At 42.8% G+C, this 17,491-nt stretch overlaps 1 protein-coding gene across 2 annotated transcripts in view; it reads right to left on the bottom strand.

Moving 5' to 3' along the window:
• The window catches only part of ephb2a (eph receptor B2a), a gene marked incomplete at its 5' end in the record, with an annotated part of 58,742 nt that overhangs the window by 20,807 nt on the left and 20,444 nt on the right, over positions 1–17,491 (bottom strand). For both annotated transcript variants that reach the window (XM_080764253.1, XM_080764254.1), the window contains one exon: positions 16,744–17,179. In XM_080764253.1, the coding sequence (XP_080620379.1) occupies positions 16,744–17,179 (436 nt within the window). The remainder of the gene's footprint in view (positions 1–16,743; positions 17,180–17,491) is intronic.

The raw sequence follows: 17,491 nt of genomic DNA, 5'->3' as shown, positions 1-17,491 counted from the left end.
AAACCTTTTTTACGTCAAGGACCCCCGGAATTTTCTGTATTTGGCTGCGGACCCCCATCTGAAAATATATAGTTCCAGGGACCCCCCCAGAAGCAAAGATTTGAGCTAAAAACGTTTGCTTTGAAAGAATATATATTCAAAGATTTGCGGCACATTCACATTCAAATAGCAGATCTACAAGCTCATAGCGCGGCCTAGATTTGCTATTTTTCAATAGCTAAAGTATAACATAATACTTAAAACACCAAAAGGGGTTCCCCTCCTGAACGGGTTAACCTATAGAAATGCTTGGGTGGCGCAGTGAGTCCAGATAATCTCTCTCTCTTTCTTGTCTGCCCTGTCCATCCATATTGTGTAACACACTGTCAATATACTGACACGTATACGATACTAGAACATGCATTCATTCATCATGTTACTGAACTGAATGGAAAATGGGTGGAGCTGGCGGTCAATAGTGCCAGCACATTAAAACCCTGTGTTCATTTATACATGTTGTCTCTTTTGTTTGTATCCATTTGCAGATGAGATTGTGCAAATGTAACCAATTATACCTGCAAGGGTCCATTTAGTTGCATTTGTATACACTCAGAGTTAAAGTGGAATCACTCCTTCTCTTGAAAACCTTTGGGGCAACTCAGTGGCCGGTAGACAGACTACAGACGTGCGTGTGTAGTAGAAAGAGACACACATATTGGAAGATGATGGAGGAGGCCTACTCCCCACTAGAGTGAATTGGACCACATGGCGGGGATGCAAACACACACACACACACACACACACACACACAGGGACAAATGACAACCCACCTCATCTCCTAACCTAACCATAACCGCAAGCACGGGAGCAGACGCTAGTCCGACATGTCGGATTAATGCCCTGTCTGAAAAGCGTCCACCTCACACACACACACACACACACACGCACACACACACACACACACACACACACACACACACACACACACACACACACACACACACACACACACACACACACACACACACACACACACACACACACACACACACACACACACACACACACACACACACACACACACACACACACACACACACACACACACACACACACACACACACACACACACACACACACAGCACAGCAACCGGTTGCTGTGCTGACAACATGCTGATGCCCCCCAGGCAGTTGGTGAGTGGTGACCTCATGCTTGTCCAAAATGACTTCCACAGAAACAAATCTCAGTCAGAGATGAAACACGCACGCACGCAAATAAAAACAAAGGCAGGCCAGGCACACACATGCACGTACTGTACTGTACATATTATGCTCTGTCTCTCATGGTCTCGTCTGTGAAAGGTAAGGTATTATATGACTGTACATCATGTACCTTAAATAAAATGAAATAAAACAAGAACATTGCACTGTATACTCTGGAGCGTGGTATGACCTAACACAACTAGACCATCGGCGCCACGGCGTGATAGATTTTTGACTCCGGGTGGTCCCGCGCAAAAAGGAAACAAGCAGCGCTTGATCTGGCCACTGTAACATGCACTTGGCCCAATTGGTTCTGAGCATGCTGTAGCACTACTACTGAATACTGATACATCCCGGATTGAACCCATTCAGGATGGGAACCCCTTCTGGTGTTTTAAGCATTATGTTGTTATTCTTTAGCTATTGAAAAATCACAGATGTGGCGCAAATCTTTGAATACATATTATTTCAGAGCAGACGTTTTTAACTTTGCTTCTGGGGGGAGGGGGGTCCCTGGAAAAACATCTTTTCAGATGGGGGTCCGCGGCCAAATACAGATAATTCCGGGGGTCCTCGACATGAAAAAGGTTAAGCACCACTGACAAAGAAACAAGGTTTTTCAGAAAACTGTCAGGATTTAGAGGACATTTGTAAAGGTCTAAATGGGTTTAAATATAGGAAACGTGCAGCTTTGCTCTCTTCGCTGGCCAATGTGTTCCTCTGTGCTCATACAAGACAGCATTATGTTTAGTCATACAAGGCTGCATCTCATAAAGGTCAGCTTATGGATGTGACTCGCATGGTGATTCCTCTCTAGACCCTGTCAGCTCTGTTGTTGGCGCTGGGAATAGGAGGATTAGACGGGGAAGTCTGGGATTGTCCTGCTCACTGCATGCTCACTCACCCATGGCACTGTTTTACTGAGAGGGAGGGGCCTGAAATGCATGGGTTCAAAGGAGGGGGGGGGGGGGGGAGGTACAGTAGGTAGATAGATAGATGGATAGATAGATAGATAGATAGATAGATAGATAGATAGATAGATAGATAGATAGATAGATAGATAGATAGATAGATAGATAGATAGATAGATAGATAGATAGATAGATAGATAGATAGATCTCTCACTTCACATGGGTGTGATTTTTAAACTATTATGACCTATTAATAATCTATTATTATCAGAGTCATTTTGAACGAAGCTTGCTAAATGCACTCTAGGGGAATAGAATCATGCATTACAGCAGTCTCATTAACCTAATGTTAGCCTTTGGCAAAACATGTTAACATGTCTTCATTTTCCGAGCTCTGATAACCTCCTATAGTTACTAACTTACTACATGCAGTATACCCAATTATTGAACTCTGATTTCTATTTATTTATATGGACAATGTACTGAAAGATCTATTTGTGTGATATATATATTTAAGAAAATGGAACGAACAGTTGACAAGGGTTGGTTTTATTCTATTCTATTGTACATAGTTTAATATTCAGAAACACCGTCTCTCGTCTGACACTGTCTGACACTGTCTGACTCTGAAATGTCATCTCTGTGTTGTCTTTGTTCTGCATTAATGGTTTCATCCCAACACAGTATCCATTCATCCATATTTCATGTTTCACTGCTGTCTGGAGCTTCCAGTCTATTTTCCTATACGTACAGTATTGATTAAAGCCATACATTCACACAGATTATTGAGTCATTTCATCCACAGTATATATATATGTGTGTGTATGCCGGAAATGAACTGTCTAGAGAACGTCCATATTCTAAATATTGCTCTGTCAGTTGTGTGTTAGTTGATCAATAAGGCGATCTGGTGGTGCAGGGTGGCCTCCACCGCAGAGCCACTAATTATCCCGTGGTACCCCACTGGGGTTCTCTTATGGGGGACCCCCATAAGAGAAGATTTTTGTAGTAGGGGTTTGAATCCTTCGCAGTGAGTACAACTTGGCCAAACGTCAACACAAACACAATTGACACATATATATTCGGGTGAGGGAAGCCAGGCTGGAAGGGTGATACCGGTCACTGCACATACTCTTATACGGGCTGGGGCGGCACCTGTCGAGAGGATTAGGAGGTGAGGTGCTAATATGGCCTCCCGGCGGGGGCTCCTCACACTCACTGGCAGGTGAGCCAGGAGAGTACAAGAACAACAGCAGTGGCAAGGAGTGGGAGGACTTAATTGGCATAACGACTCTGATGTACTCGTTCCTGATTATATCCATCCCTGTTACTCGCAGAGAGAACCTCAACATTTTAGTCTCTGCTACCTCCAGCTCTGCTTCCTGTCTTTTCTTCAGTGCGACTGTCTCTACAACAGCTGGTCTCACCAATGTCTTGTACACCTTTCCTTTCATTCTTGCTGATACTTTCACACATCACACCTGACAATTTTCTCCACGCGTTCCAACCTGCTTGCACTCGTATCTTCTCCTCTTTTCCACACTCTCCATTGCTCTGAAAGGTTGAGCCTAAGTATTTGAAGTCCTCCACCTTCTTTACCTCTACGGCCTGTAATCTCACTGTTCCATTAGGGTTCCTCTCATTCACACACATGTATTCTGTCTTGCTGCGTTAACCTTCATTGCTCTCCTTTCCAAGGCATATGTCTGTCCACCTCCCTAGATTTTCACTGTCACTGCTCTCACTACAGATCACAATATCATCTGCAAACATCATGTGGATTCCTGTCTAACCTCATCTGTCAGCCTGTCCATCACCATGGCAAACAAGATGGGTGTTAGTGCTGGTCCTTGTTGCAGACCCACTTCGACCTTGAACTCCTGTCACGCCCATATCACACCTCACCACTGTCTTACACAACTTCCATACAATACCACACAGCCACACGTGGGAGCGGTTAGCACACTTCTCCTCCATTCCTCAGGCATCCTCTCACTCGCTAAGAATCTACTCCTACCTCTCCTAGACACATATACCTCTACAGCAGTGGTTTTTAACCAGTGGTCCGGGGACCACCAGTGGGCCTTGAGGGGGTTCCAAAGTGGTCCCCAGCTAAATGATGGAGGGCTTGGTAACCAAATGGACCCTTACAGATCTTTAACTCTTGAGAGCGTGAAATGAAACCAAATGGACCCTCCCGGGTTCATTTTACGCACTCACTTTACGCACTTACAAGAGATTATTGTAAAACATCTGCATTGCTTAACTTACAAGAAGTCTACACATTAACGATGATGGTAAATGTCATCAAATGGTGGTCCGTGGCTCAAATGCAGAATAAATAATGGCCCTTGATATGAAAAGGGTTGAAACCCAGGTATAGGTATAGGTATAGCATCAGGTCCTGCACCACGGTCACCTCTTCTACGATTCGTTCTCTCTCATTTTCCTCATTTATCAACTCTTCAAAGTATACTTCCCATCTTGCCATCGCATCCAACTAACATGTTAGCCTTTGCAGCCCCTGCTTGACACTCAGCATCAAGAGTTGGATGAAGCTGCCTCACGCTACAGAAACAGGAGATAGGCTCCTGTCCCTATGGCCTCATGGTTTGGCAAGCCTTACTTACTTACCAGCCTGCAAGGTCATCGAGACTATAGGGCAAGTGCAAGTGCTGAATGTGTACCGATTTGCGTAATGTTTTAGACGTGATAGAAAAAAATATATGTTTTGCAAAAATCTGACTCCTGGTGGCGCTACAGGCTGGTGTCAAATGTTTTGGGGCAAAGGTTCTGCTCTGGCATGCAGGGAGTGTGTGTGCACAGTTTCACGTCGATTGGGCCAGAGATTAGCTATTCAGACAGACAGACAGGACGGACAGACACATGGACGGACATATGGACTGACGGACGAAAAACATAATCTCGGCCAAGCCTTCGGCCTGAACGAAACAAACAGCACTGTGGACAGTACACACTTGTCTGACAGTCTGACACTGTCTGAAATGTTATCTCCCCATTGTCTTTGTTCTGCAAGCTCAACACTGTATTCATTCATTTCATCCATATTTCATGTTTCACTACTGTCTGGAGCTTCCAGTCCATTTCCCAATAGTTACGGCCACACATCTAAAGTACTGTATATGTGGATTGTATGTTGAACATGAACTGTCTAGAACTTCCAAAATCTAAATATTGTCAGTTTCAAATGGCTTAGTTGATCAATCAATCATAGTCAATAAGCATTTCAACAGCACAGTCCATATAATACGGCAATTACATTTTCTTTTGTTTTTGTATCAAGCTATTGCATTGGCTGCATGAAGAACATTTGGATCTAAACATCCATCAATCCATCACTGTCACAACAGTTACAGTGCAGTGACACAGACTGACTGACTTGGGAGTTGACATGCAACAACAATTACATTTGTGTTTATGTGGCACACCTAAATAGCATGCAGTGACCTCGGTGCTCAAACAGTATGCTGCAGGGAGAGAAACGGCCCACATAGTCCCATCATCCACTCTTGGGAGACACCCAGCTTAATTAGACCTAGCAGTCTGGACTTTTCACAACTGCACACGTACTACAGCAATTAAATGTCCTGCTCAAAGACACGTTGATAATTGAATGATGGAAATTGATCCCTGTGGGCCTACAGAAAAGCGAAAATGTGTTAGAGCACTTAACTTTCTTCCCAGATACAGGAAATAACTCCCAATTTCAGCCTGAAAGCTCACCTCGACCTCACCTTCTCATTACTTAAGTTGTAAGTTTTCTCACTTTTTTCACCTTCTTTTAAACCCATTCAGGACGGGAACCCCTTTTGGTGTTTTAAGCATTAGGTTATACTTTATAACTATTGAAAAATAGCAGATCTACAAGCTCATAGCATGGCACTCGGTGCCGCGCTACGAGCTTGTAGATTGAAAAACGTGAAAATGTGGCGCAAATCTTTGAATATATATTCTTTCTAACTCAAATCTTTGCTTCTGGGTCCCTGGAACTACATATTTTCAGATGGGGGTCGGCAGCCGAATACAGAAAATTCTGGTTGTCCTTGAAGTGATATATAGCACTGACGAAGGTCTTAGGACCGAAACGTTTGCTTTTTAATTGCACTTTGAGCACAGAGCACTTTATGTGCATGATAAAATAGTTTTCTCAGTGGTGTCCTTGAAGTGAAAAAGGTTGAGTACCACTGACATAGAAACATAGGTTTTTCAGAAGCCTTAGGTGTAAATGGGTTTTAATAGATGCTGTATAGTTTTACTATGCAGATGTGAAGTTCTCAGGCTTCTTTGTGTTTTATCCTAGACAAAATACGTATCTTAATTTATGCATTTGTGTCAATACAAATGTTAATCAATCCATCAGCTATATGTGTTGGTTACTTCTTCACACATACGTCAATCGCTTGACAATGTTATTTTCATTGCATGTTGTTTATTCAGACACTATACTGTAGGTTTGATGTTTACCTAGTATCCACTTAACTAGTAGCAGTGGCATGCACTGACATTTTGAGGGGCAGGCTGTGCTCAAGTGAAAAAAAGGGAACCTAAATAATATATTAGACGCTTTTTAATCCAGAATTGATCAATGTCACCATGGGCTACATACTGTACACTGTACAAAACACAAATAAAGCTAACCTTCAAAAGGGCACATTGGTGTCCAGAGGGGCAAAAGGGCAGGTGCTCTAGCACCATTTGGTGTCTATCTGTGCACGCCCCTGCCTGCCTAGTAGTACTCTCCACTTGCATGATCATTTACACAGTCGTCGTAATGGTAGACTATAGGGTTCATGTCTCTGATCATGATCATTTACACAGTCGTTGTAATGGTAGACTATAGGGTTCATGTCTCTGATCATGATCATTTACACAGTCGTTGTAATGGTAGACTATAGGGTTCATGTCTCTGATCATGATCATTTACACAGTCGTTGTAATGGTAGACTATAGGGTTCATGTCTCTGATCATGATCATTTACACAGTCGTTGTAATGGTAGACTATAGGGTTCATGTCTCTGATTATGATCATTTACACAGTCGTTGTAATGGTAGACTATAGGGTTCATGTCTCTGATCATGATCATTTACACAGTCGTTGTAATGGTAGACTATAGGGTTCATGTCTCTGATCATGATCATTTACACAGTCGTTGTAATGGTAGACTATAGGGTTCATGTCTCTGATTATGATCATTTACACAGTCGTTGTAATGGTAGACTATAGGGTTCGTGTCTCTGATCATGATCATTTACACAGTCGTTGTAATGGTAGACTATAGGGTTCATGTCTCTGATCATGATCATTTACACAGTCGTTGTAATGGTAGACTATAGGGTTCATGTCTCTGATCATGATCATTTACACAGTCGTTGTAATGGTAGACTATATGGTTCATGTCTCTGATTATGATCATTTACACAGTCGTTGTAATGGTAGACTATAGGGTTCATGTCATTCATTCTGATCTTGCACTTCTAAGCCTGGATAAGAGCGTCTGCTAAATGTCCTGAATTAATAATTTATGGCATAGTAAATGTAAATTGAGTCGACACAGGGTGTCATACCGACTCACTGGTAGTTCACTTTGCCCATACAGTATATGAAATATTCTTAACCAACTGTGACACTCCACATATCAAAGGTCAAATGATAAACAGGGCCTGACTTTGTTGCTACATTTATACTGTAGCTCCACTAGGTACGGAAAGCACAACACGAACACTGTCAGAACACATAACACAGATATCCTGGAGAATTATTCCGCCTGATTTATGTGGTACAGTAATTGTTGGTACACTTTAAACACCCAGCATCCGTTTGTGTAGAGAATAGCAAATCCACAATCTGTGAGATCGGCCATTTTCTTACAAATGTAGAGCGAAAACAGAATAGGCACCGGTACAGAGCCCTGAGGAACTCAACTCACATCAACCAAGTATAGGGTTTAAGCCAGGGATATTCAATTGGCGGCCCGCGGGCCACATGTGGCCCGCGGAGCGCCTCCTTGTGGCCCCTGGAAGAATTTTGAAAAAAAAAAAAAAAAAAAAAAGAACTTTTTTTTTTTCTTTTTTTTCTTTAGAATAATAATAGGGATAATAAAAGTTACAGGTATGGTGTGTGTGATATTAATTGTGAGATTACCATAATGACGGTAATCATTAAAGGACCACTTTTCAACCTATCTTCATATTATAATAGGTCCTCACTAATAATCATGATAAAATGACACGTTTTTTTCTACTCTGTCTGTGTCACATAGGAGGGCTGTGGGCAGTTCAGAAACCCACCCAACAGTGACATCAATGGAGAATCCAAGCTAATAGAAACTGCAGGCTTTCTAGTCATGAAAAGTTGCGAAAATGGAAGCCATCATTCTCACAATAATAAACCCTGTTAGGGTCCATTTGGTTCCATTTGTACACTCTCAGAGTTACAGACCCATAAGGGTCCATTTGATTCCAAACCATTTCCCTGGGGACCCCCTGGAACTGCCTCAAGGACCCTGGGGGTCCCCGGACCCCGAACCCCACTTTGGAATCACTGCTCTATGTAATGTTTGTGTGTGTACTGTGTGCGTGTCCGTCCAGCTGATGGTCGTTAATGTCAAAGCAATGCGGTTTATGCACTGTCAAATAGGTCTAGGCCTACATCTATTCTAAGGTGGCATATACCTGTATAGACATATTACCCTGCTCATTACTGTGCGGAAATATACATAAATCTTCGTGTTTGAGCACAAAAAGCATTTTGAGAACCCACAAATTTCCGCGCTTCGCGCGCACAATGTGCGGCCCCCCACACACAATCATTCTACAGTTGTGGCCCCCGGCCTAATCTAATTGAATACCCCTGGTTTAAGCGATTAATGACGACTGCTCATTCACTTTCCACTAAGCCATGTTATCCATGCCAGCCATGTTATCGTTATTATTCGCCTCCATACCACAGCCACACTCCACTTCCATTAACTGTATCCCACGAGGGATACAGCTTTTGAGGGGCGCTAGCCCCTCCTACTGTATGTCCAGCTTTGAGGGTTCGTGTAAACACAAACATTGCTTTGCTACCATTTTTTTGTGCACATTAGGCCAGTGTACTGTAAACGCAAACATTGGTGACAAAAGTGAGGACACAAATTGTGATTGGCCGGAATGAGATGATGTATGATGGTCAGAGCGCCCCTCACTTCACATGGGTGTGATTTTATATACTGTAGTTTTATATATTTATTTTGTGTTGTATAGAGACAGAACATTAAAGGCAGAGAACGGGGGGAACACAGGTTTCTTGCCGGAATTGAACCAGTATATGTGGTCGATAGTAATAACCGGTAATCCACCAGTATGTGCCCCCCAACCACAGCATTGAACCAGTATATCTCTGCTGTAGGGAGGAAACCCTCATAACTCCAAAATGTTCATTTTTCAGGAAATGAAAAATATAAAATTTTCAGGAAATAAACAAAACCTTATATTTTGAAACGAAGCAATACAGCCTCATCAAAGTTGGTGTTTGGACTTTATATATTGTCAATTACTTCCATGCGAGGGGGAGAGGTGGTGGAGTTACATTTTGAGGTTCCAATGGAGTTAAGAGGTTTTGTCCAAAGCACTTCTTACTACTTTCCAATTTTCCAATATTTTCTAAACAACACACAGACGTAAAGGGTGTTCAATAGCACTGATTTATGCCAATACAAAAATAAAAAACCTCAAAAATTGAGCTATGAGGTTTCTTCCGACAGCAACGATATGTGGTCGTCGATACTGGTATAATAACTGGTCATCCACCAGTGTGTGCCCCCCAACCACAGCATGAGGCTTTTATCTGAATCCCCGCCCTACAGTAGATGGTGACAGGATGAAGGAAGACTTGTGCAGCCAAAGCACTGAAACAAAGTCTATTATTAATGTGTGACTAAATGATGTGACAGATCATGTAGAGAATGTGAAAATAAATAAATATATCATACTGGTATTTTAGCTGATTTGGGAAGCACTATACTGTATCTACACTTTCTACTGTGTGTGTGTGTGTGTGTGTGTGTGTGTGTGTGTGTGTGTGTGTGTGTGTGTGTGTTTATTTTATTTACGTCTGGTGTTTAAGACATTCCATGTGACATTAAGTGAACATTAGGAGCGTGCCTCATATACGTTGGCCAGTGCAACTGCATCAATTTGGAATAGGGATATTAACAATTTATCGAAAATCGATTAATTGACGATAAGAACATTTTCAATTAAACTTAACAGTTGGAAATTCTGCGGTTCTATCATTGGGTGGTTTTCTGTGAATGTAATGTCGTCTGCATGTGCACGCACAGCAGAGGAACGCACATGTCCCCCGATTAAAAAAGTTGGTAGCCACTAGCCACAGAAACGCATGTGATGTGACAGACAAGACAAGACAGTGCACTATTCATTTTATTCCTCATAAAAGATGCCATTGTCTGGCCCTGTATCTGAAATGGTCAAATAAATATTTGATTAAGGAATATAATGCCTTTTGTATTTTTTCTGTGTATCAACAAAATGTAGCCTAGATTTTTATGTTGGTATTGGATGGACTGAAGCACTGAGAAAACTGTTGCGCCTTTCTTCGTCCTTTTTTTCCAAACTTGACTACGGTAGCGGTGGTCTCAAAAACATAAGGGAAACTTTGACTGGAAAAGACTCGCTCACCGTATAGAAAAATAACTCCTTAGACTGAGACTATTTTATTTTATCATGCTCTTATGGTGCTCTGTGCTCATGGTGCAATTAAAAAGCAAACGTTTCGGTCCTCAGACCTTCGTCAGTGCTATGGTTTTCACAGACAAAGAACTTACTCTTAAAGAGCTCCAAAACAATACAGCTCAGGTGCTGAGAATGACTAATTGGTGACATCACCAGATTGTGGTATTGTGGTATTGGATGGACCCCATGTACAGTATTTCCACAGGATAACACACTTGGAGAAATAAAAGGCTGTTATTTTGAGAGAGGAATGTCCCGCAATATATACATTTTAATATATTTTATTTGATGGTAACTATTGTATAATCGCTTTTATCGTGATAGAGAGAGACAGAGAGAGAGCAAAATAGAGGGAGAGAGAGAGACATACATTAGAGAACATGAGAGAGACACTGAGATGTGGATGATTCACTATGATCGGTGGTGAATAAAAAGGATGTTTTTTTTCCCTTCTTGTATTTACTGAAGCACTGACCCGTCGCTAAGGGCTTGGGATTGGAGTCTGCCCTGACATAGCATGCCTGCTTTTCTTTCACATGACTTCCTCTGACGCTGATTAGGTTTTCTTGCACCGAGCCTAACTTTTATATAGCCTGGTACAGTTACAGTATATGAGAACTTCCACTGGTGTGAGAACAAAGCACTTATATCTACACATATCCATATATAGGTACACTCGTACACAGCTATCATAAATGGTAAATGTTGCATTTATATGGCGCTTTTATCCAAAACGCTTTACATAGATTGTAAACCCATTCGCACACACATTTACACACCGATGGCAGAGGATACCATAGCAAGGCACCAACCAACACATCAGGAGCAATTCTTCGACACTAGCTCTGGGGGAGCCCGCAGGGTCGAATTGGGAACCTCGTAGAACCGCTCTACCAGCTACTCTCTACCCTGAGCCACCGGTATGATGGTCAGAACCGGCTGGTCTGTATTTAGACATTAGTTATAGGTTTGAAAATGGTGTCAGACTTTTGCACTGTAGCTAGAATAAATAGCAAATCCACTTCTCAGCCGAATACACATCAAGGCAAAGTTTCACTTTGCCTTGATGTGTGTTCAACCTATTATTGTACAAAATTAAATTAAAAAGGCTCACTAATTGCACTTATACTGTATTAATGATATCGTCTGACTGCAAAAGGTTTTATTTGGCAGTTGTGATATTTACAGGTCTAGCTTTGCCACTACTGCATACATGCTTTTCTCCATGGCCCTGACACATGCAGACCAATTACAAAATAATAATTTATAATTATATCATAATTATAATTATAATACATCATTTAGGTTACTTCTTACATGTTTACTAATCATTGGTATATGAGATCAATGGACCCTGAGTGAGTAATCTCCTAAAATAAAGGTGTTTTTTATTATCATTAATATGCCTTAACTGAGATATGAATGTGTCAATCTGTCTTTTCCCCTCACATTTTGAAGTGATCATCTGCTTTTTTTTCTCTCTTTCTTTTTTACAAATGTATTTTATTTTGCCTCATATTGTAGTGTTTTCAATGTGATTTTTAATCAGATTATCATCATAATCCTCTTCTTACATCCTCTTATGGGTTACTCTAGCACCCTGTCCTGTAAGCCTATTGGATGACACAAATGATGGAGTAAAGGCCTGCGTGATGATGACAACATAGAGACAGAACATACTGTACAAAACCCATCTGTCCAACGGCGGAGAACGGGAGCAAAGCAGCGTTGCTTTGCATGCTGTGCTGGTAATGCGTGTCTATGACGGCCCTGACACCCCCTCTGGCAATCTGTGGCCAACATTGTGCCTCTATCTTCTCCCGTGCCATTAGACGATGACTTGAACATGATGTAATTTTTGTAATGGAATGTTTCTTCAGGTTAAACGCATCTTCCCCACGCTTCCACCCTTATAGGGTGGGTCAAGTAAAGTCAAAACAGATTGGTAAACGTTGGAGTTAATGTGAGATCATTATTGTCATTTCCCTAGCAAAGCCACTTTTCAGTAGAAAAGAGAGAAGAGATGACAAGGAGTATGTCTATAGGGACGGGTATCGTTAGGATTTGTATGAGTCCGGTAGCGATTACGGTTATCGATTACGGTTCCTATTCCTAATGGTTCCCTATTTCGGTTGCAAAATGGTATAAATTAACTTAAATAAAAGGTCAAATGTTTAACAAAAAGCTTTTATTCTTTTAAACCTTTAAAGAGATATGAATATCTGTCAGTTTCAACCTATCAATAAAGGCAGAAAAAGCCAAAAATTAAAACTTAAAAAAAGAAAGAAAAGGGATATAGGATAAACTAGAAAAAGTGCCCTTCTGGGCACAGGTCTCCACCAGGAGGATAGGAGTGTGTGTGTGATGCAAAATTTGGCATCGACCGGGTTAACGGTGCCGGAGATTAGCTGTTCACAGACAGACGGACGGACAGACGGACGGACACACGGACGGACACACGGACGGACGGACGGACGGACGGAGTGAGTGCAAAACATACTCTCTCCCCATGCCTTCGGCCTGGTGGAGACAAAAAGGAAGAAAAATAATAATTAAATAGGGAGAACCGAAATTGAATTAATTTAATGGGTACCTGGTACCCAAGCATGTTCGCTTTGGTACCCGGTACCCAAGCATGTTCGGTTTGGTACCCGGTACCCAAGCATGTTCGGTTTGGTACCCGGTACCCAAGCAAGTTCGGTTTGGTACCCGGTACCCAAGCACCTGCTTGGTCCCAAGGTTCGGGACGTGCCATTATCACAGGAACTGTGCTTATATAGGCTTGAGGTGTTGGCACTGTGTTACATGAAGTGATGATCAGCACAGCTATAGCTGAAGTTGAACATCACTTGCTCTGATGACAGATCCTAACCATGACAGCAGAGTTTATAATGCATGAGCCAACTATAGATCTGTGTATATATAGCAACGTGCGGCAGCAGGGATACGAAGCCATGTTCTCGTGGTATTCGTCATCTGAGGACTGTCAGGCCCAATCACAATCAAAGCAGACTCTGCAATGATTTTTGGCAAAGAGCCGTGACCCATGCACGACCATCAGTGGTGGACTGGAAAGGAACTAGTAAGTACACTTACTTAAGTATACTGTACTTAAGTACAATTTTGAGGTATTTCTTTTGTACTTTACTTCAGTATTTCCAATTTCCAGTACTTCTTCTACTCCACTACATCTCAGAGGCAAATATTGTACTTTGAAAACTGAAAACGACTAGTTACTCATTGTACATTTTGATTACTATTCCAAAACAAACAGTACTTCCACTTCAGTCCAACCACTTCAAATTCGAACCTTTGGAGATGAATCAGGTTATAATGGAGGCTCAACGGAGCTGGATTTAGAAATCGCATCGCTGGTGGTGTCGGAGGAGGGCTATTCTACCCGGAACAATGCTAAAAAGCTAAACAAACGGACGGCACGTTCATATATGGATTAAACATATGTCTATGCAAATAAGCGTAGCTGGCATAGATAGGTCCCAATAGCCTAGCTAGGTTTATAAGCGTAGATGGCAAGAAAATAATTAAGATTTTCTCTGCGGCTCCGCCGCATAATAAAGCACGCCCATGTGTGCTGTCCTTTGCAAGTAGCTGATCTGCATGAGGTAACACAGTGCTGCCGTCGAGAGGGGCACCACCGCTGGGGTAGTCTATAATATCATTAGCACAGTGTTTACTGGGAGGGATGGGATGGACGTCATTAATTAGATCATCAGGGAAACGGTCTGCAGCCACGTTATTTTCTACACAGTTTAATTAGTTCTCCTTACTCCAGGAGGTGGCCTGGAATAAGGCAGCTGCTCGTCGTAACTTACGCTGTAGTTCCTGTGTGAGCAATGCATGAATATTCCTAGGGACAGTTTACAACTGTGTATTTACTGGTGAATAATCACGTCTGATTGTTTTTGACTGATTACTGATGATTTATAATCTTATTTGATTTAATTAATGAGGTGTCCAATGATAATGTATAGTAGAGTAACATAATAATGTTCTTGAAACTTATTGACACTGGTTATAGTGTTTTTATTTTTTAAATCAAAGATTTGCTGCGGACATGGTCTAGTCGTGCCACGGGCAAATTGATGACCCCTGGTCCGGAGCTCTTGTAGTGTATTGGAGGGCTTTAGCAGATTTAGCAATTACTTAATTCAATATTTCGGGTGATAAACACAAGTCATGGATGACTTGAAAGAATCATTTCTATAGCCACGCTTATGAAAGAAAAGAACAGGGGCGCCCGCTGGCCAAGTGGTCCATGCAGGCGCATGCCACATATAGGCTTTATCCTCCCCCCTCTGCTACTCAGGTGGAAGAGCGCATCACTGCATGCCTGGCTGACATCTCACAGTGGATGTCTTCTAACTATCTCCAGCTGAACCCAGACAAGACTGAGCTTCTCCTCTTCCCAGCTAAGTCCTGCCCCATGCGGGAGCTAACTATTTCCGACAACACTTTGGTAACGTCTGTCCCAACAGCAGTGTTGTCCTGGACAGTCAGCTCTCGTTCAAAGCACACATTAAAGCTGTCACTCAATCCTGTAGATTTACACTCTATAACATACAACGAATTAGACCATTCCTCACCCAGGAGTCAGCCCAGCTCCTTATCAGTCATGTCAAAACTTGACTATTGTAACTCCCTCCTTACTGGCCTACCGGTATGCACACAAAATGCCACAGCTCACTTTGTCTTCAACCAGCCAAAATCCTCACTCCCCTGTCACTCCCCTTCTCCGCTCCCTCCATTGGCTCACAAAAGTACAAAACTCTGATGCTGGCATTCAAAGTAATCAAAGATATGGCCGCCATATCTTGCAAGTCTGATCACACCTTACAAACCCTCCCGAGCACTCAGATCAGCCAACGCAGGGAAGCTGCAAGTACCCTCGCTAAAAACGCCGGGACAACGCTCCACACGTCACAAACTCTTCTCCCTTCTGGCTCCAAAACTATGGAATGCACTTTCCATTGCAATCAGAACTACAGATTCACTCCCAATCTTCCGCCACAGTCTGAAAACACACCTCTTCAGACTCCATCTTGGGGGAGGCGTCCTTTTTTCCGACAGCATTCTAGCCGACGGGGCAACGATCCGATCCGCAGCGGGGGGACATTCGCTGCGATGCGAAAAAGCGATGGTCCGACATGCGCTGCTCCCGTGCTTGCGGTTAGGGTTAGGTTAGGCTTGAGGTTTCGGATCAATATGCTGTCGGAAAAAAGACCTGCACCCCATCTTGGCCCATAGCACTTTCCGTAGTACTTGCCCTAGCCTCGACCTCCTACAGGTGTATGCAAAGGCTCAACTTATGTAACGTAGACAGCATTTTATGTAGACTTAGATGGCAGTTTATGTAGACTTATAGCTTTTTAGGTAAACATAGCAATATTATATGCATAGTTTAATTTAGATATTCCACTGTTACGTTCTTAGCTTACGTATGATTCATGATAACTACTTTGTATGTATTGCCATGCTTTTGTTCTTTCTTAATGTAAGTCGCTCTGGATAAAGAGCGTCTGCTAAATGCCTAAATTGTAGGCTTTGGCCTGGCAGCGCGTCACGTGTTCGATTCCCGTTCATGACGACCTTTGCTGCATGTCTCTCCCCTTCTCTCTCTCCCTCTTTCCTGTCTATCTTCACTTGATACTATCAATAAAGGCAGAAAAGCCAAAAAAGAAAAAAAAAAGAACAAATGTTTTCTCCTTTAACTGTCAGTGATCATCTGGAGTGTGTCCATTACATCATTCTGTTGTTGGCATGTGAAGTATAGCCTGTAGCGTTTTAACACAGAAACCCAGCTGTTTGTCTTACCTCTGCACAGCGTGCCATTCTCCACCGCCTCGAACCCGGCTTTGCACATGCAGCGGCCGATGGGCACCATCCACTCCCCGTCCCCGTTGCAGTACAGCTTGATGGGAACGTCCACCTCTTCCCCGTTGGGCACGCACAGGCCTCGGGCCGCCACCAGCGACGTGCTCTCGGCGCCGGACAGTGTCTCCGGGAAGACGGCGCCATTGCGGACCACGCGAGGACACTTCCTGTAGAAGACGCGCACGGCGATGAGCGACATGCACGCTCCGTAGTCCTGGAAGGCCAGGTAGAAGCCGCTCCGCGACACGGGGCCGAAGCTCCGCACCTCGCTGTTGATCTTCATGATGCGGCCGCCCAGGTCCACCTGGGAGAAGCTCTCGTCGGCCGCGATGGTGTCCACCTTGACCCAGGGGTTCTCCATCCAGCCCGGGAACACCTTTAATTTGCAGTGGTGGAGGAAAAAAATGCTCGATTGTTTTTGCTTAACCCATTTAGACCTGAGGACATTTCTACAAAATGTCTTCTAAATCATTCAGTTTTCTGAAAAACCTCATGTTTCTCTGTCAAGGGTTCTCGAACTATTTCATGTCAATGACCCCAGAATTATATGTAATTGGCTGCCGGCCCCCATTTGAAAAGATGTTGTTCCAGGGACCCCCCCGCTCCCCCAGAAGCAAACATATGAGTTAAAAATGTTCACTTTAAAATAATATATATTCAAAGATGTGCGCTACATTTTCACGATTTT

The sequence above is a fragment of the Protomyctophum bolini genome (genome assembly GCF_963924005.1).
Source record: "Protomyctophum bolini genome assembly, chromosome: 5".
Taxonomy (NCBI): domain Eukaryota; kingdom Metazoa; phylum Chordata; class Actinopteri; order Myctophiformes; family Myctophidae; genus Protomyctophum; species Protomyctophum bolini.
This window is presented reverse-complemented; position numbering and strand designations above follow the sequence as displayed.